The sequence below is a fragment of the Pollachius pollachius genome, assembly GCF_949987615.1.
Source record: "Pollachius pollachius genome assembly, chromosome: 9".
In the NCBI taxonomy this organism is placed as follows: domain Eukaryota; kingdom Metazoa; phylum Chordata; class Actinopteri; order Gadiformes; family Gadidae; genus Pollachius; species Pollachius pollachius.
Window position 1 is genome coordinate 15,592,972 of NC_136942.1, and position 19,205 is coordinate 15,612,176.

General features: G+C 43.0%; 2 protein-coding genes across 4 annotated transcripts; both read right to left on the bottom strand.

The window, feature by feature from the left end:
- Window positions 1-222: 222 nt before the first annotated feature.
- Window positions 223-6,084, bottom strand: meak7 (MTOR associated protein, eak-7 homolog). 3 transcript variants are annotated; one of them, XM_079743668.1, is made up of 8 exons: window positions 5,708-6,084; window positions 5,280-5,549; window positions 4,899-5,043; window positions 4,420-4,631; window positions 3,474-3,660; window positions 2,951-3,069; window positions 1,912-2,091; window positions 223-1,564 (listed from the first exon to the last, which is right to left on the bottom strand). In XM_079743668.1, the coding sequence occupies exons 1-8, from the start codon at window positions 5,846-5,848 to the stop codon at window positions 1,439-1,441; spliced, it is 1,380 nt and encodes a 459-aa protein (XP_079599794.1). In that variant the 5' UTR covers window positions 5,849-6,084; the 3' UTR covers window positions 223-1,438. The 3 variants fall into 3 exon arrangements, with proteins under 3 accessions (XP_079599794.1, XP_079599795.1, XP_079599793.1); XM_079743669.1 differs by having other exon boundaries at window positions 3,493-3,660; window positions 5,280-5,552; XM_079743667.1 differs by having other exon boundaries at window positions 5,280-5,552.
- Window positions 6,085-14,802: 8,718 nt separating this feature from the next.
- Window positions 14,803-18,882, bottom strand: cotl1 (coactosin-like F-actin binding protein 1). Its single transcript, XM_079744155.1, has 4 exons — window positions 18,448-18,882; window positions 17,854-17,936; window positions 15,460-15,617; window positions 14,803-14,949 (listed from the first exon to the last, which is right to left on the bottom strand). Exons 1-4 carry the CDS (start codon window positions 18,522-18,524, stop codon window positions 14,839-14,841), a joined length of 429 nt encoding a protein of 142 aa, XP_079600281.1. The 5' UTR covers window positions 18,525-18,882; the 3' UTR covers window positions 14,803-14,838.
- Between the last annotated feature and the right edge of the window lie 323 nt (window positions 18,883-19,205).

Genomic DNA, 19,205 nt, shown 5'->3' on the forward strand with positions numbered 1-19,205 from the left:
ATGTACTGACTCTGTAAATCCTCTAGACCAGGCAAACATTTCAGCACACGATGCCCTATAAAAAAAAAGATTGTATATGTCATTTGCATATTCAGTCGAGAAGTAACTAGACTGGAGAGCATACGAAATTTCCTCTTGTTGAGAAATGATGAATACAAACTTGAATTTAGACCTCTTATTTGGATGCAACTTTATTGGAATAAACATCAAACTTCACTGCATAACACAGGGACATTTTAAAACCAGTTACAATTGTGTATTTGTGTTTTGTTATGAGTGCTGCCTTGTCTTTGTTCAGATCTTAATTTAAGCTGGAAAAGCTTGTGGGAGGAAAACAAATATCCCCTAGAAATAAATTCTCTACCCAAGCTTCCACAGTTGAGACACAAATCCTTCCTTCAACGTTCTGCCTTCGATCAAGTTCAGTGCTACATTTAGGGTAAGTGAAGCAACCCCGCTTGGTGCAAGAACTAATGAAATACACGCTTACATCCCAGGCTTGCTGCAATAGAGCTCAGAGGTTGAACTCGCACAATCCCTCTGTAGAATCTAAACAATGACACTCTGGCTCAGTGAAGAGACATCTATTATGCCACAAATAATCTGCAATGGTGGATATCTATTGCACCCATGTTTTCATAACTCGGAGAGGCGAACGAAGGGAGGAGCTTTTTATGAATCCAGAAAGAAACATGAGAACGTTATGGTCTAGTGTTGTTCTGATAGTATTGGGTTTAATCTTTGTATAAATCTATGAATGTAAACACTTATTGGTAGTCCCATAAAATACATTTACAAGTCTAAATACGGCTACATTTTGATTCAAAAGTGCAATTTAAATCTTCCATACACCTGGAATAAATTCCCTGCTTGGATCCTTCTTTACACTCTACACTTCTATCGTGTGTGTGTGTGTGTGTGTGTGTGTGTGTGTGTGTGTGTGTGTGTGTGTGTGTGTGTGTGTGTGTGTGTGTGTGTGTGTGTGTGTGTGTGTGTGTGTGTGTGTCTCTTAAGAGGTGGTATGGTAGACCTTAATGCTGCTGAGGTGCTTCTGTAGCTCAGCGACTGTAGCTTCTACAAACCCTTCCAACAACACAACCACAGTTTAAAACAAAATAAAGAATTTCCTTGCAGAAATACCAACTTAAAACGGTTGAACATTTCAACAAGAGCAGATGCTGTTAATTCTGTTAAGTGTCGCCAGTTTACCACCAGGTGTGAGGCTGATTGTTCCAAGCAATCCCACTAGTGTCATCACCAGTGGACGTATTTTGAAAAGAGGGGCCCTTTAACAACTGAACGCTACCAGTTTCCTCTTTTCACATGGCCTCTGGAGGAATGCGAGAGGTTTGTCCTTTGGGGTGATCCAGGTCCTGCTGGTTCTCTGATGGTCTCAGTCTAGGTCCGGCTGGTTCTCTGCAGGTTCTCCTTGTGGGGGCTAGTCCTCGTCCTCTTCTGGTTCTCTGAGGCCCTGGCTGTGGAGCGTCTTCCCCGCCATCTCCATCATGGCCTGGACTTCAGGGTCCATGTCTAGGACGCTTCTCTTGCCCCACCCTTCCCCGCCCTGGGAGAATACAACACAGAGTGCACATTTAGACAGAGTTTTACCAAATAGAATGAATGTAATTAAGTAATAACTAATGTAGGTATTTTACTGGTGACAATGATACGGTTTACAGCTGGGAGTATGAAGACGGATCAGCTGACACCAGAAAGGTACATTGTGGCGAGAGCACAGATGGAGTAAAATTCTATTTTTATTTATATCTAAATACATCCAGTGTCATGTTTCAATCCTGACCACTTTTTGGCCCATTTGACCCCTCCCTGCAGCCTTCATGCATTATCCAACACAGCAAAGACAACAACAAAGTCTCTCGAACATAAGGATAAAACCATTTCACTTCTGACCTCCTCCGGTTCGGGTGGTTTGCCCACAGCCCACACCTCCGCGTAGTCCAGGGTGAACTCCTCGTCCCCCGACAGCTGAGGGCTGCCGTAGGTGGTGCACTTTGGACGCGCACGGCTGTGACCACGGCCAAAGTCGCTGTCCAGCCACAAGCCAAAGTAGCCATGCTGCCCGCCCATACCCTGGCACAGAGGGGACGGACACACTTAGCATCAGCCAATCAGAGGCATACAAATCAGAATGTGAAGTAGGACAAAATCCATAAATCCTTAGAATAGTCAACTGGGGTTTATGTTTATGATGATGGTGCTGAAGCCCTTCACTGTAACATGAGGGCAGATCAATAGCACTATAATTATTTTTTTAACATGCACACACACACACAAACACTCACACACACAAACAATGTTTCAGAGATGTATTGCAAAACCAGGGCATAAAAGTGGGAGAAGATCACTAGTATGATGATGCATTTATATATATATAACTCATCAATAAACATTCAGTCTACAGAGAGCTATTTCAATACATACGTTCACAGGAAATACACTTGATTGGGTCTTATTACTATGCATTTATACTTTACATTGTGTATTATGAAGTAATGTATAAACAGAACTATTTTCAATGCATAAATCCATGGTCAATACAGTTAAAAGCGTCTCATCATTATACTTTATGAGACTATACATTGTGCGCTTACTACCATTACAAAGCACTGTTTGCCACACTTAAGTGCTTAGCAATACATTCAGCATCAGTAGTGACTGTTACCCGAAGCCACGGTAGGCAAAAGAAATGCCATGATCCACACAATCCATATTGTGTGTGCAGTCTGAATGTTCTAGCCCTCTTTAAGGCCACTTATAATCCAGCCATTCTTACGTTTGGCAGAACTTTAAAGAATGGACTGCTGGTTCAATATTTAGAGCCTACACTTATGCATGAGAAGATCTGCCAGGAAAAACCATAATCAAACCAGAGAGGAGAGTCTTTTCTGCAATGGTTCTCAGCTGGAAAAGGAAGACGCTGTGTTCTCACCAGTCCGTTGGGCATGGTCTGCTGGTTCTGGTTGAGGTACATGAAGTGCTGATTGTATCCTGTAGCGGTGTACACGCGCAGCCGCGGGTACGCCGAGAAAAGAAAGCATCTAGAGTCACCTGCAGACAGACAGACAGGATATCGCTTTTTAGACCTATTCTTTTCCTGTGACAGGGTTCACATGGAACGGAATTGAATGAAACCGTGAACACATCGCTTGTTGTGCGGTTCTTTCTACGACACTAATTTGTAATAAACAAGATCTAAAACTAGTAACATCGGCTTGCCACTGATATGTAGCCCTTACTGCTGCACACCCGGCAGTCCATATCTACTCAACCCTGCTCTAATCTATTGTCGTGGAGCCTTCATTCTCTTGTTCATTGTGAAAGGAGCAGATAAAGCGCAGTTGAATTGTATCCAAAAAGGCATTTGCCTCTTAAACAAACCACAAAACAAACTTCTGCGCATTTGGCTATGCAAATTTTTTCCAACGCTATGCGCTTTGATCCATGTGGCTGACCCTGGAACTGTGGTTTCACCTCCCAGGCATGGGAGGCGAACGCCCCGAACACGTGGCCCCGGTTGTCCCTGATGAGCAGCAGGGTGGGCCCCTGTTTGGACAGGCCCGCCACCATCCTGGAAAAGCTCTCCCCATGCAGCTGTGTGGTGAACAGGAGCCTCCAGGGGGCGCTGTAGCTATCTGGCAACTATCACGTAAGACCACATTGAAAGAAATATCAGCGTCTAGAATTCATTCATTCATTCAATCATTCATTCTCACACACACACACACACACACACAGATATATATTATTCATTTTTAAATTATATTACATGTTGTTTCTTTTTTTCACAGGGAAAATGGATACATAAAATACGCATACACATCTAACCCATCTGGACCGATCCCAATGAAAAGCTACTGTAGCACAAATGGCAAAAAATGTGAAAGTTGGCTAAGATAGAAAGGTGTCAGAACACACGTCGCAGCTTGCTGCGTATGGAGCTGCGGACCGGTCAGAGTGCACAGTTTACCCCTGTCCACTGCCAAAAGCGCCTACAATGGGCACTGTTCTTTCGCCACATTGATTACCTATTATTCTGGCTTTGCCTGAACGTTTTTTATTGTGCTCATTGTTGTAATGATTGAAATCTCAAAGGGCTTCATGTGAAGCCCTTAGTGTCAGAGGTTGTTCTAAGAGGCTTATTAAGGACTACGTTGTCCTAACGATGCAGTGGCTGCTTGGCCAAAAGATCATGCATTCTGATCACATCTGTTGATATCATTTAGATATATGTTTTGCATGGTTATAAATTACAGATACATAAACATCATACTTTCATGAGAAATATTATATTTAAAAAGGAGCGCTATTATATTTAAAAGGAGTTTTTGTGATTGTAACTCAGTGAGTGGCGCAGTGTTTCTGGGAGCTTGATTTCTGGAGGACATTAATGTGCCAGACCTGCGGAGCCAGGAACATGAGGGTGGGCAGGTCCAGCAGACACTTGAGCCTGGTCCAGGGGGCCTCCAGGCACGGGGGCAGCAGGGTGAGTGGTGGCCGGTTGGGGAGCACCACGGCCAGGCCCTCGCTCACCAGCAGCTCCAGGTACGCCGCTACCTGGGACACGCGGAACACCCAGTCCTCCAGGCTGCACACGTCACAGGTTCCCCGCTCTGGGGCCGTCGAGAGAGTGACGGTGTGGGCAAGGGAGTCCAAAGTGAACACCCGCCACCGGCCAATGGGAAATACATTGGAAATACATTTGCCGTTTTGGCAAGCTACACATTTACATTGTCAGTATGCACGGCAGGTTTTTCCGCAAGTAAAATGCACAATTCTAAAAGTTACTTCTTGACACTGGGTGGCATGGTCGTGGACCGGTCGCCTGTGAGGAGAATTAGAAAAGAAGGCAGATGAGATTACATTAGGGCATGTCACACCTGAGGCTTTCAGCTCTGAGCACATCTGCTCAGCCAGCAGCTTGACCCCAATGGACACATCCCCCATCCTGTCCAGCTTCCAGCCCCGCAGGCGCTCCCGACTGACCAGGATCTTCACCACAGAAGAAAGGACGTCCTGGAGAAACTGCAGAGAAGAGAAAAGGGGGAGAGTGAGGGAGAGTGGGGAGGACGACAAAGACAATCAAATATAGAAAAGAATAAAACAGGATTTGTCCGAAATAATGTAAAGCCTGTATAATGGCTATTTACCACATATATTGTATGACCTAAAGGGTCAGTAGATTGTGCCAGCTAAAGTAAATACACTATACCTGTATCATATACCAATCTAAATATAAAGAAGATAAGCAATTTGTTTACCTGCGACACCTGTTCGCGTGTGACCACCTCTGAGTTCCCCGCCCCCTCCTGCGACATGGCTAGTACAAGGGGCGCGCGTTCTTCTGCGGTGCCACGCAGAAGGTCAGCTAGGAAGACGACGAGTTGTTCACGGCTCACGCCAGATGTGGCTGCAGTGGTGGCCTTCCCCGAGCCTGTCACTGGTGCTGCTCCAGCTCCAGACTCAACACAACATGCAGCCCGATACACCCTCTTTATCATGGAGTCTGAGGCTAGGGTATCCATCGAGGACTGCTGGGAACAAATATGGGGTTTAGAAATGGGGTAGCTAGACTATGCCGTCGTGACAAGCAGTCCAAAACATATCAAGTGGAAGAACACTCAGGATCGAGGCTAAATTATCTAACGTTTGTATTCAACCACACTGTTTTGTGTCGTCCTATGCATACCTTGAAGCTCTCCAGTGTTAAAACCTTTCCTGAGCCTCCATCACCTTGAAGCCGTTCAAACACCCCCTCGATCAAGGGCCGTTCTTCAGGACGGAAACGGGCCAGCCGTTTCTGTACGACAACACTTTCCGTGTTGCCCATAGTTAGTTAGTTATACACAGCAGCCAGGCGTTGAACCTAAAACCTGTCTGTGGTCATTTGGAGACCTCGCCAACTCGCTGTCACATTTGTATTGATTCTGTTTAAAAATATGTGTATGATTTCCATCTTAGACACGTTATATAATATCTGATATTTATGATCAGGTTTAATTAAGTTGCAAACATGTGTTTGCATAGTTATCTTTCAAACGAACAAATTCATCATACTATTGACAGCTAAACGTAAACTTCCTGGAGTGAATATTGAAATACAAGTAGACCAATCATATGATTAAAATGCTCAGCTGTGACATTTCTTATTGGTTCGCGTCATTCAAGGCGGGATAAAAGGTGACCACAACCAATAGTAAAATTGCTGGTAATTCCATCACAAATGTTGACTCTACAGTAATACTTAACGGACATTATTCTCCGCTTTAAATCGTCACTTGATACTAAAACCTTCCCTTTACTCTTGTTTTTCCCAATCAATTCAGTAGTTATATTGTGAGGTCAAATGTAAGAACATTGGAAAAATGTGTTTATATTCTAACGGGTTAATGCTTAAAGTGTGTATGTATGCTATGTAATGTATAAAGATCATAGCCATTAGAATAATATTAGAATAAAGTCGGAATTTATTTCATATTGAGGTAATATTGTGCTTCTCGTGGGTCACGCCCTCTACAAAGAACCGGGCATTCACCAGAAGAGTGCGCACGAGAGCGAAAAACCAAGAACCGGCTTCTTTTCAGAAACACTAAGCGATGAACAACGCCTTTTAAGGGCATGAGAACACTATGCGAGTTAGTTGAGCTGGGTGTGTTGCTATTGTAATGAAGTCGTTTGCGTCCCTGCAACAGCTCCCATGCAGTTCAATTCGAGGGTGACGTCAGATCTGCGAGTCAGCTGGTACTTCAGTGCATCCACAAACCTAATTATACTGACGCCCCCCATGTTTCTACTGGGGGTTAGCAGAAAACACCAGCGATATGTAACAAATAATCTGATAAAATTAGAATAATAGTGTTGGGATATAATATAATAGCAACCTTCAGTCAATTCACCCAATTACAGGTCACTTATAGGCAACCTTAAACATAATGGTTGTACTTTATTACATCTGTTAGATAGATGGATAGATAGATATGTGGATGGATAGGTGGATAGATAGATGGACATAAGCACACACAACACACACACACACACACACACACACACACACACACACACACACACATACATACACCTACACACAGCTTCCACATCAATACTCGCTCTGGAACAACTCTATTTACATGTTCAGACTTGACTGCCTTTGCTGCCTCTCTTCTGGGTTACTTAATGTATCCCTTCACACACGCACACACACACACACACACACACACACACACACACACACACACACACACACACACACACACCCCAACTTACACACACACACACACACACACACATTCAGACAAATACACTCAAGGTGGACACACACTCTTCAACGATGACACCATATATGATTAAGACATCAAAGCTGATTGGCGCCAGGAAATGCATCGGATTACTTCACACTGAATACAAATAAACAAAATTAGCTTTGACTTTTTGAATGACAATCTACTTATTTGATTGAACCATACCGTAACTCGATGACAAAGCAAGGTTAAGCATTGTATTTTGTCCATCCATTGTTCCCTCCTTCACACATCTATGAATCTCTCTCATGAGAGAGATTTTATAAATGATAGACTGCAGTCTATCATTTATAAAATAGGAACATATATACAATTGTACTTGTAAATACAAAAGTTTCTTCTTCCTCCTTTGTTTCAGCTGCTGTTGCTTTGCACTTCTATGGTCTTATCTGTCTCAAGTAGTTACCCATTAGCTTCGAATGAAACCTTTGGTAACGACTTCAAAATGAGCTGTAGATATAACAAATGAGAAACCTTTAATGCTTCAAGGTTTTGCTATGGTTGAAATAAATGGTCATATTTTACATTTTAGATTCAGTCGGATACCAGATTCTGTAATCGTCCAGACCTCAAAGCAATCCAAACCAAACACATTATTTTGCAGTGCTTTGCATGCGCTTCACTTAGTGAAGCACAGGGTCAATTTGAATTAACGATGCCTCCTTTGAATAGCTTTTGTTCAGAAGAACAACAATTTCCAGTATAGCTGCCTTTTCCTGTCACAATTAATGAAGTGTAAATATATAAAAATAAGATAAGAAACTTCTTTATTTTTCCCAGATAGGAGTTTTTAAAATATGAAATAAGACAAAATGTGACAAAGTATTGATATAAGGAATATATCCAGTCAAATCTTACTTTGGCTCATCAACCATTAATCAAATGACTATTGATTCAATCTTCTATAAATTAAGGCTTTAACAATATGTAATCATATAAAAACTCCATTATAATAGAAGTCGATGTTTAAATGATTGCATGTGCATACCATCTACTTAAACATATACTTGCCAAGGCCCCCCCTAAACCAGTCTTAACATTATGCTATCAGCTAACTACATAATGCCCATAGCGCGTGATAGTTGGGTGACTTCATTATTATACAATATGCCCTTAGAGTAAATGAAGATTGGTCCCATTTGTCAAAGCTGGTGTGGATAGAAGGTGCTAACCTTTAACTCTGTACTTTCTTTTGTTTCCAGAGAGACAGACCCTGAATGTTAACATCGCTGTGACTGGAGCGGGATTAATAAATGGATTGCTATTTGACAGGGGAAGGAGCACTGATCCATGCAGAGTTGTAGACCAGAGAGTTATAGTTTAATTAAAACCAAGAGTGGTCATATCAAACAGGAACGAGAGACATAAAAAATAATAGAAATATAAAGCAGTGAAAAGAGAGAGACATGTAATGTAGGGTATGGGCAAAGACAGAGAAAGAAATAAAAAGAACAGGGATATGGGGCAAGTTTTGCCTTGAGGTTTATGCCTCTGAGGCCAGGGATTCAAAAGAATGGACCCTGACATGTGACACTCACTGGGGCTTCGGGGACACGTGGGGCCTTTGAGGAGGGCCACAAGCTGGATCCTCCCATTATGTAGGGACTGAGACAATGAGTATTGGCCTCAGGGGCCCAACAGAAGTGAATTCATCACAACACAACAGAACAATATTGATATGTTGGACTTGAATCTGCACAACTAATAGTATGATTATTTTGAAGTGAAAATAGCTCCATAAATGGGTAAGAGACAAGGAAGGACAAGGGAGCCAAACTAGGCAACGTTGCTAGAGTGACATAGTGACAGAAATGAGGAAATGTTTATCTTAGTTGGTCTTTGTTCCTCTTTTTTAGTTCCATTTTAGAAGAAGAACTAAAACAAATGTTGACCGCTTAACCCACGATTTCAAGGGGTTTTCCGGCACGTTCATGAGTCATATTATGCAGTGGTCATTGTAGCATTTAGTTACTCAACATTTTTCCAGGATTACTGATTCTCTAAAGGAAAAAGCAGAGTTGGCAGTTTGTTTGTTGAGATTTACGTACCAACCTCAATCCAGCTTCCGTGAGTTCCCAAGATAAGAAGAATCAGTTGATCAAAGCTACAGGGCAGTATATCTCTGCATTTAGAGATGGAAAACAGGCCAACCAAAGATAAGAAAGCATTAATAATCTTTATTGTTGTTGGGACTTAAATGTAAAGCTTTAATTAAATCCCCAAACATTGACCTCAACCTTTGGTAGGGGAGAGTAAAAAAAAAAACCTATATTTACTGATGTAAGAACCTAAAAGCTGTGGTTTCCCACAATATATTTACATTTTTGAAGAACCTTTTGGTAGTGCAGTGGTGTTTTGGCTGTGGTGAGGGGATGGAGGGACCTCCGTCGTGGTTGGTTGCTCTGACAATAGCACCTCTGTGGTGCCAACGCTGCCGGATTGGTGCACAGGAGCAGAGAGAAGTGGCCCATTCAGCACCCACCCTCCCTGCAGTTCTCAAAGCACTTGCGCTCTGCAATGCATTCCCTGCAACACCCCCGCACCCCCATAATCACCCTATCCCCCCCAACCCCTCTTACACACACACACACACACCCACACTCACACACACACACACACACTCACACACACACACACACACACACACCCACACTCACACACACACACACACACACACACACACACACACACACACACACACACACACACACTCACTCCATGGCACATACACTCTTCCACCTCCACCCTCCACAATTTGCCTTTATTCTCAATTGCCCCTATTTCAATTTCCCCTGCCGCCCCCATGATCCTGTATCCATCCTGCATCCGGCCTGCTTGTATCCCCTAAACCCCCCCCCCCCCCCTATCAAGTTGTCTGTATCCCAAATCCCCTGCTCCCAGGCAGAGGGCCCCCTCCTCCCCAGTGTGCGGCCCTTTATAAAGGGGACCCCCCTAGCCCTCCACAAGATGTCGTGGGCCTGTAGTGATGAGCTCATCAGGCCGGAGCGAAGGGGTGTCGTTTCACCACGCTTAGAAACAGAGGAATTGGAGTGCATTGGGCGGTTTGGATTAGGGGTTAGGACTAAATATTTAATTTAGTCCCAGTCTGGGAGTAAATTAAATATTTAATTCACTAATCAGCTGAGACGGGATGGCTGCACTTTGATAAGAACTGAGTGGAATATGTGCCTTTTGTTTTGCGGCAAATGGATTATTCCTTTTTGAAAAAGGATTAGACAATAGTCTTCATGGGTATGCAATATCATAGGCAGATGGCCGCATGTAGTTATTTATTGTAATCTTCCTCTATTCTTCTCCTCTCTGGCACACATTCCTTGGTTGTCTCTGATATGCACGCACACACGTAGAAACACATAAACTGTGCAGGAGCACATGACTTTGTGTGGGCTCTGAGCTATGATGGGTCGAGGTCTGAGGAATGCAGGAAGCAAACCGAGTGTAATACTGCTCCCAGCCGTAGCTCATTGGCTTGAGGAGTAAAACAACAACTTTCTCAGATCCCCTTTTGCATGGCTCTCACGCTTAATGCTAACTCCAACCTCATTTATTTAGTGTCAAGCCATCAGGTAGTTGCTATGAAACACACGTGTCGACTTGTGCTCCCACACACATTATGGGATGTGTAACGCTGCCCCTGTGTGTGTGTGTGTGTGTGTGTGTGTGTGTGTGTGTGGGGGGGGGGGGGGGGGGGGGTCTTTTTGGCCTGTAGCTCAATTGGGCTGTCAGAACATGTAGGTCATTCCAAAGTACTGCAAACGCTGACAGCGAAAGGAGAAAACCAGAGCAACGCTGTAATCATCCAAGACAATCCCCTCAGACCCGAGTTGTTTCAACAGCTAAGTGGTTGTCTGGTGTTTATCCTTCTGCAAACAAATGGGGTTCAAATGTTGAAGGGTCACGCATTCAACAACATGTTTTGCCCGGAGGGCTGTGGCTAAATGCTGAAAGTAAAATACTTGAGAGTGACTGAGTGTCTAAAAGACAAAGTCTGGCTGATGGATACAGGTGGATTCAATGTGATGTAATCAGTGACAGTGGCAACCCATTGCTGTGACATCAAGTCAATTAAATCTCCCAAGATAAATTAGCGTTATTAATAAGGTCTGTTGGGACTCTTGGCCACCTGTCACCACCAGTTTATAATCCCACACAGGAGAATCATCAGGTATCCACACACACATACGCGCACACACATGCAGACCCAGGCTTGCATGTGTGCAACACACACGCACACACGCACACACACACACACACACACACACACACACACCTGTCTCTCCTTCCCCACTTCTGTCAGTAACACTTTGTCCCATAAGCTAAAGACGTGTGTAACACTGTTAATGTATTCAGTTGGCTACATCTTAAACAGGAACTTGTAGGAACACTGGGGCACAGATCCTGGACTCTGTCATTATGTAACACACAATTAGTCCCATGGGTTCACTGCAATTCCCAAACCCACAGCCAGTCAACAAGAAACAAGTTCTGCACAATCAACTAGCCAAAACACACAGATAAGAAAAAAAGGGTCATACATTGCTCCGACAGCAGTATCCCCATGAATAACGCCAACCCACCAACCTGGCCTGGAGTTAGAATAGTAGCATATTCAGGATCTATCGGGCCCAAGTTAAATCACACCTACATTTTCAGATCGTTGACTAATCATTGATCTTTTAAGTCCATCACTTAGCCTACCCGATGACTCTGCTCAAGATGATCACTGTGATTATATTATTATAATAACTGTTGTATTAATAATAACGGATATTATTAAGAAAGTATGCTTTGTTATGAATAAAAGCATCTTCCAAATAGCGGATATAATTTTATAATTTTGGGTGGTATAACATTGTGAGGTGAAGAATGCAGACGCTACTACCATTGAACCGAGTTAACACAGAGTTAAATGTGAGTGATTAGAGGTTGAAAAACAAAAAAAGTCACAATTAGGAGGAAGAAAGGGAAAGAGGGCGAGGGGCCATTCGAGGAAGGAGCATAGAGAATTCAGTTTGCATTCTGGGATGGGGTTAAGCCGTTGACACAGAAGGGGGTGGGGGAGGATGAGTAATGAAGAGTGGTGGGTGGTGTGGGGAGGTGGGTTGTATTGCAGAGTAGCCCACTGCCTTTACCTCTGAGCTCTGATTGGCTATAAGCACAACAGTATTGGTGACCATGACAACCTGTTTGAGTCCCTCAAGCTTTCGGGAGACAGTTTGCCGTGACTGCCGTGGCGATTCGAAGCACTGAAAGAGAGGGGCACCCATTACCTCATCATTAGCCAATAGAGAGGCACCAATCCAAGTAATAACAGTTTACCATATTCACATCCACAACTAAAACACCTTTTCAATGGGATTCTTGAGATAAAAAACAGAGAAAACATATTTAGGAAAAAACAGCTTTAATTTTGAAATGATTGTGCCCGTTACATTTCCTTTCCTGTTATTCTTGTTTTTTTTGTATTATATTTTCTTCCAATTACCAAGATAACATGGCTCTTACGTTGATATCAAAGGTACATCTCTTAAGAGAAAATAAAACTCATCTCAAAAGACAAATTCAGAACAGTACAAGAGAAAGAAAGAAAATACGATATTTCATTTAGGATGGTTCAAAACAATTTACTACAACCAATAAATGGCTGCTTGAGGGGTAGGATGACATTTCAACATGGCTGCTCTACCAAGAAGTAAGGTATGGGTCAATATAAACCCTAAAAATGGAGTACAACCAATCACAGTGTAATGTCCACAAACTCCCATGATGCCCCTCTCTCCATGGGAGATTAAGGCATTCAGCACAGTGGGTTACAATATGCATGATACCTCAAATAGGTGGAGGGTCCAAAGGGGCTATCAGGACAAAGACTTTTTCTGTCTGTCTGTTTGTTTAACTTCAAAAAGCTCATACTCATGAATATTAAGTACCAGAAGAATACAACCATATCTCAGTAGATTACATTGCCGATGTTGTTGTGTAATTTGGGAGTAGATATCCGGAAGATTTCTTTGTTTTCACATTCTATGCCCGTTAGGTAGGTAATAAGGCTGTACATGCTCAAACTGAACTGAAAAAAGGGAGCAATTGTTTGTGTGCTATCGTGCCTTCCATTTACAAACCCATATCTACACCTTCCAGTTTCAGCGTTTAAATCCTCCATTATTCTGTGAATTCATTGGATATAGTTATTTGATGGAATGAAAAGCCTAAAATAAACTCCTGAACCTCCATGGGAAATGATAGCCCATCAGTGGCCTAGAATCTCATGTGCTTCCTTTCCAGTTCCTGTCACAGAGCAGGAGCGCCTTGTGACTATTGTTCACATTGCTCTTGTTAAAAAACTCAAGACATGAAAATGAAATCAAACATAAGAGACTTGGGAGGACAAGGAGTTGCTTTTAAAAACCAAATAGCCATAAAAGGCCTAGTTTAATGTAAAAAATAAAAATACAACATTGCAACAAAATGTAACTGCAACAATTCGTTAGGCTGTTATCCATACATTACTGCCTTGGTGGGATTTCACGAGTCACCAAAGGGCTACCTAGCAAGACGCAAATCCTGTGCAAGTGCAAGTGCAAGATGACATTCCACCACATTCATTACTGTTAACTCTTTTTGCGTCCACTTTTATAGAACAATTAGCAAGGTATACGTTTCTACTTGCACCACATGTATGAATGTTGGCCCCGAAAAAGAGAAAACTAATTTATCATCCATAGTAATGGTCATTATTATTAGGTTCTAAGCCGCATTGAGGTGGAATGTTGCACCAAAACAAATCAGTCACGGTGTGCTCATGTTCAAAATTTTGTAATACTAAAGGCCAATGAAATATAGATTTCGGAGGACACCTCCATTTGTTGTTGCTATCCGAGTCTAGTTGTGGTTAAGAGTGATGTTCAGATAGTGTCGTTGTCAATGTTGCCAAGTGGTTCTTTAGCTCCTCTACAGCACAGGTTGAGATGATGACGTGTGAGATGACGATGCACTGCACAGTAGATGAGCGACCAGGACATAATAACTAGGACAGGGCATACAGGCTACAGGGGAGAGGGTTCTTGTTTGGTTGGCATTATGTTTGGTGTGTTTGTATCAATGTATGTCATGTTGTATGTTTATGTTTGTATGTCATATGTTTGTTTTTGCAACATGCATATACAGTATGTGTAGTACCAAAAAAAGCGACATTGTTTTGCCCCTCCACTTTAATGTTTGTGTGTGTGTGTGTGTGTGTGTGTGTGTGTGTGTGTGTGTGTGTGTGTGTGTGTGTGTGTGTGTGTGTGTGTGTGTGTGTGTGTGTGTGTGTGTGTGGTCCATTCAGAAGTTGTACATCCCCGCTCTCTCTTTCTCTCTCCCTGATGTCCTACCAAAGTCCACACTACCTTTAGCTCCCCATGCATCATTCCCCTTTCCTTTCAACTTCCTCTCCTAACCCCCCCCCACCCCTACCCCAACCCCACCCAAACACCGCTGCCTGGGGACCCCCCCAGACTCGCTACTCGGCCTGGGCGTCATAGTTGGCACCGCCGGCTTTCTTCAGCTCAGTGCGGATGTAGTCCTCGTCAAGCTCTCGGATGTCACTGATCATGAACTCCTTGGCAAAGTTCTGCGGGGTAGGAAGGATGGAACAAGGCACACGGGTCAGGGAGAGTCTATACATGACGGCGAGGCTGACACTGTTTTATTCACATCACGCTTTGTTCTACGAGAAGTGCTAAAAAACAAACAACGAATGCTCTTATGCATGATGAAAGAACTGCTTAACGGCCTTGAGTTGTTTTCAGGCATTGTGAACTGCTGCGGTGTGGTTTAATTAGGGGTTTACAGTGCTCAAAGGACAACCCATACCCTTCTATTCAATAAAGTGCAGAAATATGTAAACAGTCAGGTTGCTTGAGTGCTGAAGCGTCCGTCTTTTTTAGAAAGGCAAACGGCCACTAAAGAATTACAAGCATTAAAATCAGGTTCTATGTATCTAACATTTTTTTAATTTGAATCACCATAAAGTATACTCAAATGCAATCTATGGAAGCACATTCCAACACACAAATTCAATATTATTGTATTACGGTGCATAAAGGATGTAATGACAGCGTAGTACAGAAATCCAAATGACCTGCACGATGTCCTTGACCAGCGTCTTGTCTGTGCTGATCTTGGCCCGCTGCAGTCCACTGACGTTCTCTCCGATCCACGTGATCAGGGTGAACTTGGCCCGCTTGCTCATGGCGTCCCCCGTCGTGATCCTCACGAAGCCATAGAGACGGACATCATCTGTGAGCGAGAGAGCGAGGGGTGAGAGGGAACACTAGACTGGGGAGGGACCACATACACATATCTCCCAAATACCATCAGCCACCACCAAGGGAAGGCTAGATCCTATATCTAAAAGACTAGGCCCTATATGAAACAGACTAGGCCCTATATCAAACAGACTAAGCACTATGCCTAAGACTAGGCAGGCTCTATATCTTAAAGAATAGGCCCTCTAAGAGGTGTGTTTGAAAGAGTGCAACACAGCGACCTGACTATTCATAGAGATTTGTTTATTGATCCCCTCGAAGGCAAGTCGGCTGTCAAAATGAGACGAACGATGAAACCAACACTGAAAATCTGCAGCAATAGTACTAGGTTTCTGTTAAGGTCAAATTACTTTGGCAGCATATACTTTACCAGGGACCAAAAAAATGCAATTTGCTACATTTATTTTATGCATTTATTTTATACAACATAACATGTTCGGGACCAGAATGTTGAATGTTGTAATGTTAACGGCAGAAATTCTGACACCAGTGTGAAACCACGGCGCATCCACTCGTCATGTTTCAGTTTCATGTTCCTCCTTGAACATACTTTGCAATAATATAAACTTTGTGTGCGTCAATGACATTTAGGTCAACAAACTAAAGAAGATGCGTTATGAATGATCATGCCAAGCATTAGATGCATCCTCCTTTTGTTTTTCATATCTTGAGTATTGGCTATTGAACCTTAGCTATTATAATTTGTGTTTGCCTTTCAACATTCATATAAATCACAGATTACCCCCGGCGACATTAAATAAAGCTAACCTTGGCAGAGTTACAAGCGTGTCTGTTACTGGTGACATATTAACAAGTGTTTGTAGAACAATGAAAAACCCAATGCATGCACATGCACCTGATTGACCTTTACCTCCCATGGCCGCGGAGACACAATCACAGTCTTAGAAACACACAAAACCCGAGCGACAAACCCTGAGCATATACTATGAAACAACATTAACTATATTAACTGTACACACTGCATGAAGTGAACAGAGCAGTCCATCTACAAAGCGTAGCTTCTGGCTGTGACTCATTGATATTCTTCGAGGTTCGACTGAAGGTAGGCCATACTGGCACTGCAAGGCAGGAAGAGGGCTTTTGAGGTGGAGAATGCCCTGCAGCAGTGTGTGTGTGTGTGTGTGTGTGTGTGTGTGTGTGTGTGTGTGTGTGTGTGTGTGTGTGTGTGTGTGTGTGTGTGTGTGTGTGTGCGTGTGTGTGTGTAGTCTGGCAGTGCTGACACTGCAGTCTGCCGCAAGTGGCTCTAAAACTTCGGCCATTTATGACAACTATGAGACAGCAAGAAATAAAAATTGAAAATGGGGAGAAAATCGAACTAAACCACAAATCGAATACATTGATCCGTGTTGAGCCAATTTTTTTCAAACATTAAGGCATATTCATTTAATTTAAAATACACATAGGACAAAAGGAGTGAGGCAAACATTTATGTTGCTCACGTTACATGAAGAGCAACAATATGTCTACCTATAGGTATTTAATTAATTGGTACTTATCAGGCAATAAGAAATAACATACGATTCACTTCCACATGGGAACGCAAGCCTGAAAATGTTGCGGAAAAGAACAGCCAGAGGACATGCGCATCAGGAACAACTTGCGAGTTTTGGCGCGCCACACCCAACTTTTGAGTCGCTGGAGGGTGGGCGTCAGGGGGGCGTTTTCTAATTCTACATATGTTTCGATTTTAACTGTTGCGTGAGGTTAAGACGGGCAACACAACTCATTATAGTACTTCAGATATAAACTCCACTCGCTTTTTATAATATAGGGAAAATAAAACCAGGTCAATAGATCACCAGAGCTGCATAGCCTCTAATGCTATGGGATAACTAGGCTATCCGGGAGGGGATGGAGTTTACAATGTCAAGTGTTCAACGGTTAGTGAGATGACGGCCCGAGCAGAAAGACTCTTAAAAGATTAGTGTCCTGGCTGGGAACGTAACAAGTCAAGCACCCTGTCAAGCTGTGTGCCATACAACCTCCTACTGCATGACGAGCAGTGATGAAACAGACCGCACACACCAACACACTGGCGCACCACGAAGCAAATACACTTCACGTGAAGAAAATGTATATTCATATAGCTTAGGCCCTATATGGGAGGGGAAAGTGTGGTCCATCAATAGGAGAAATGGAAAGAAAATTGCTCCGATATAGACTAGTCTGTAGATTGAAGGCCTTACCTTTGCACTGACTCTTGAATTCCTCATAGTCGGTGCCTTGTCCCCCAGATACGATCATAGAGCCCTCGTATATAAACGACGCCCTAGGAAATATTGAAAACACTAAATTAAAACGTGCATTCATCCATTCATAATCTATGCGATTCTCCAGTGATTCAAGAGATCCTTGCCAAATATTATCTCCTCCGCTCCCACAAGGCCTACACGTTAACAAATAGGCCTATGCATTAACGTTACATTTGATGGGTTATTTTTTTTATGTGGCGTGGCATTACATTTCGCATTAGACAATAAAATACCCGGTTAGGAATAACAAGGCTAATCCAAACTATGCCGGGTATCAGATTGTGCGTAGACATACGTGTCACAGTACCCCTTCTGGATATAGGACAAAGGAAATAGTTCTGCACCGCTCGCCTTATTCACTTAATGTACTCCGGAAGATGCAACATTAAACCACCAGACTACTAATCATCCAAATATCGAAAATTTGGCGAAAAGGCATGCAATGTCGATATGCATGCCAATTGACAAATAACGTAAAATGTGCCCAACGGTATCGCTCAATGAGACATGATAAGACTGAACACTCACCAATTTATCTCTGTGTTATCGTCCCTGACTTGGTTGTAAGCTTCTCTGCAAGCGTCTTTATCGATTTTCGTTGCCATTTTGGATGGACACAGAGTGAAGAGGAGTCAGCAGGACGGAGGGGCAGATCGTCGAAGAGAAGCAGATGAAGGGGCGAACAGTCTCTCACTCCAATAGCTATTAGGCTATACAATGGACTGTCAGAGCTGTTTCACTCTCAACTCACGAGCCGCAACGAGAACAATCGGCCTTTGCCTTCTGCGCTATCAAACAGGGGGAGCGGACGCACAAAGAGCAGAAGTGGTGCAGCTGGCAGTGGGCAAGGTCTCCTCTCAATTATCAGGAAAAAAAGACTCTTCTGGTAGCTCGATTCATTTCCTATAACTCAAGTGCATGGGCGTTGGTGATGTTTGTCAATCAGGTTGCAGACGGTGAGGTCCCCGGTTCACAGGATTCTTCTCCTCCTAATGGTCAATGAAGGGACAATTCAAATTAAATCCGCCCGTTCTCCAGACTATTCTGCAGGGTAATCTCGCCACATAGTGGACAATTACCCACATTGCGCATTAGGAACAAAGGTCTGCAGCCAGCTACGTGTTGTGTTTTTATGTACTAGCTATGTGCAAAAACATAAAATACATGCTATTTTCACATAATGGTCCAACATATAACACACCACTTTATACAGGACTATTACAACATTTTGCAGTCAACATAAATTTGTAAATCTATATTCTGTTTTAGAATACACAAATACTATT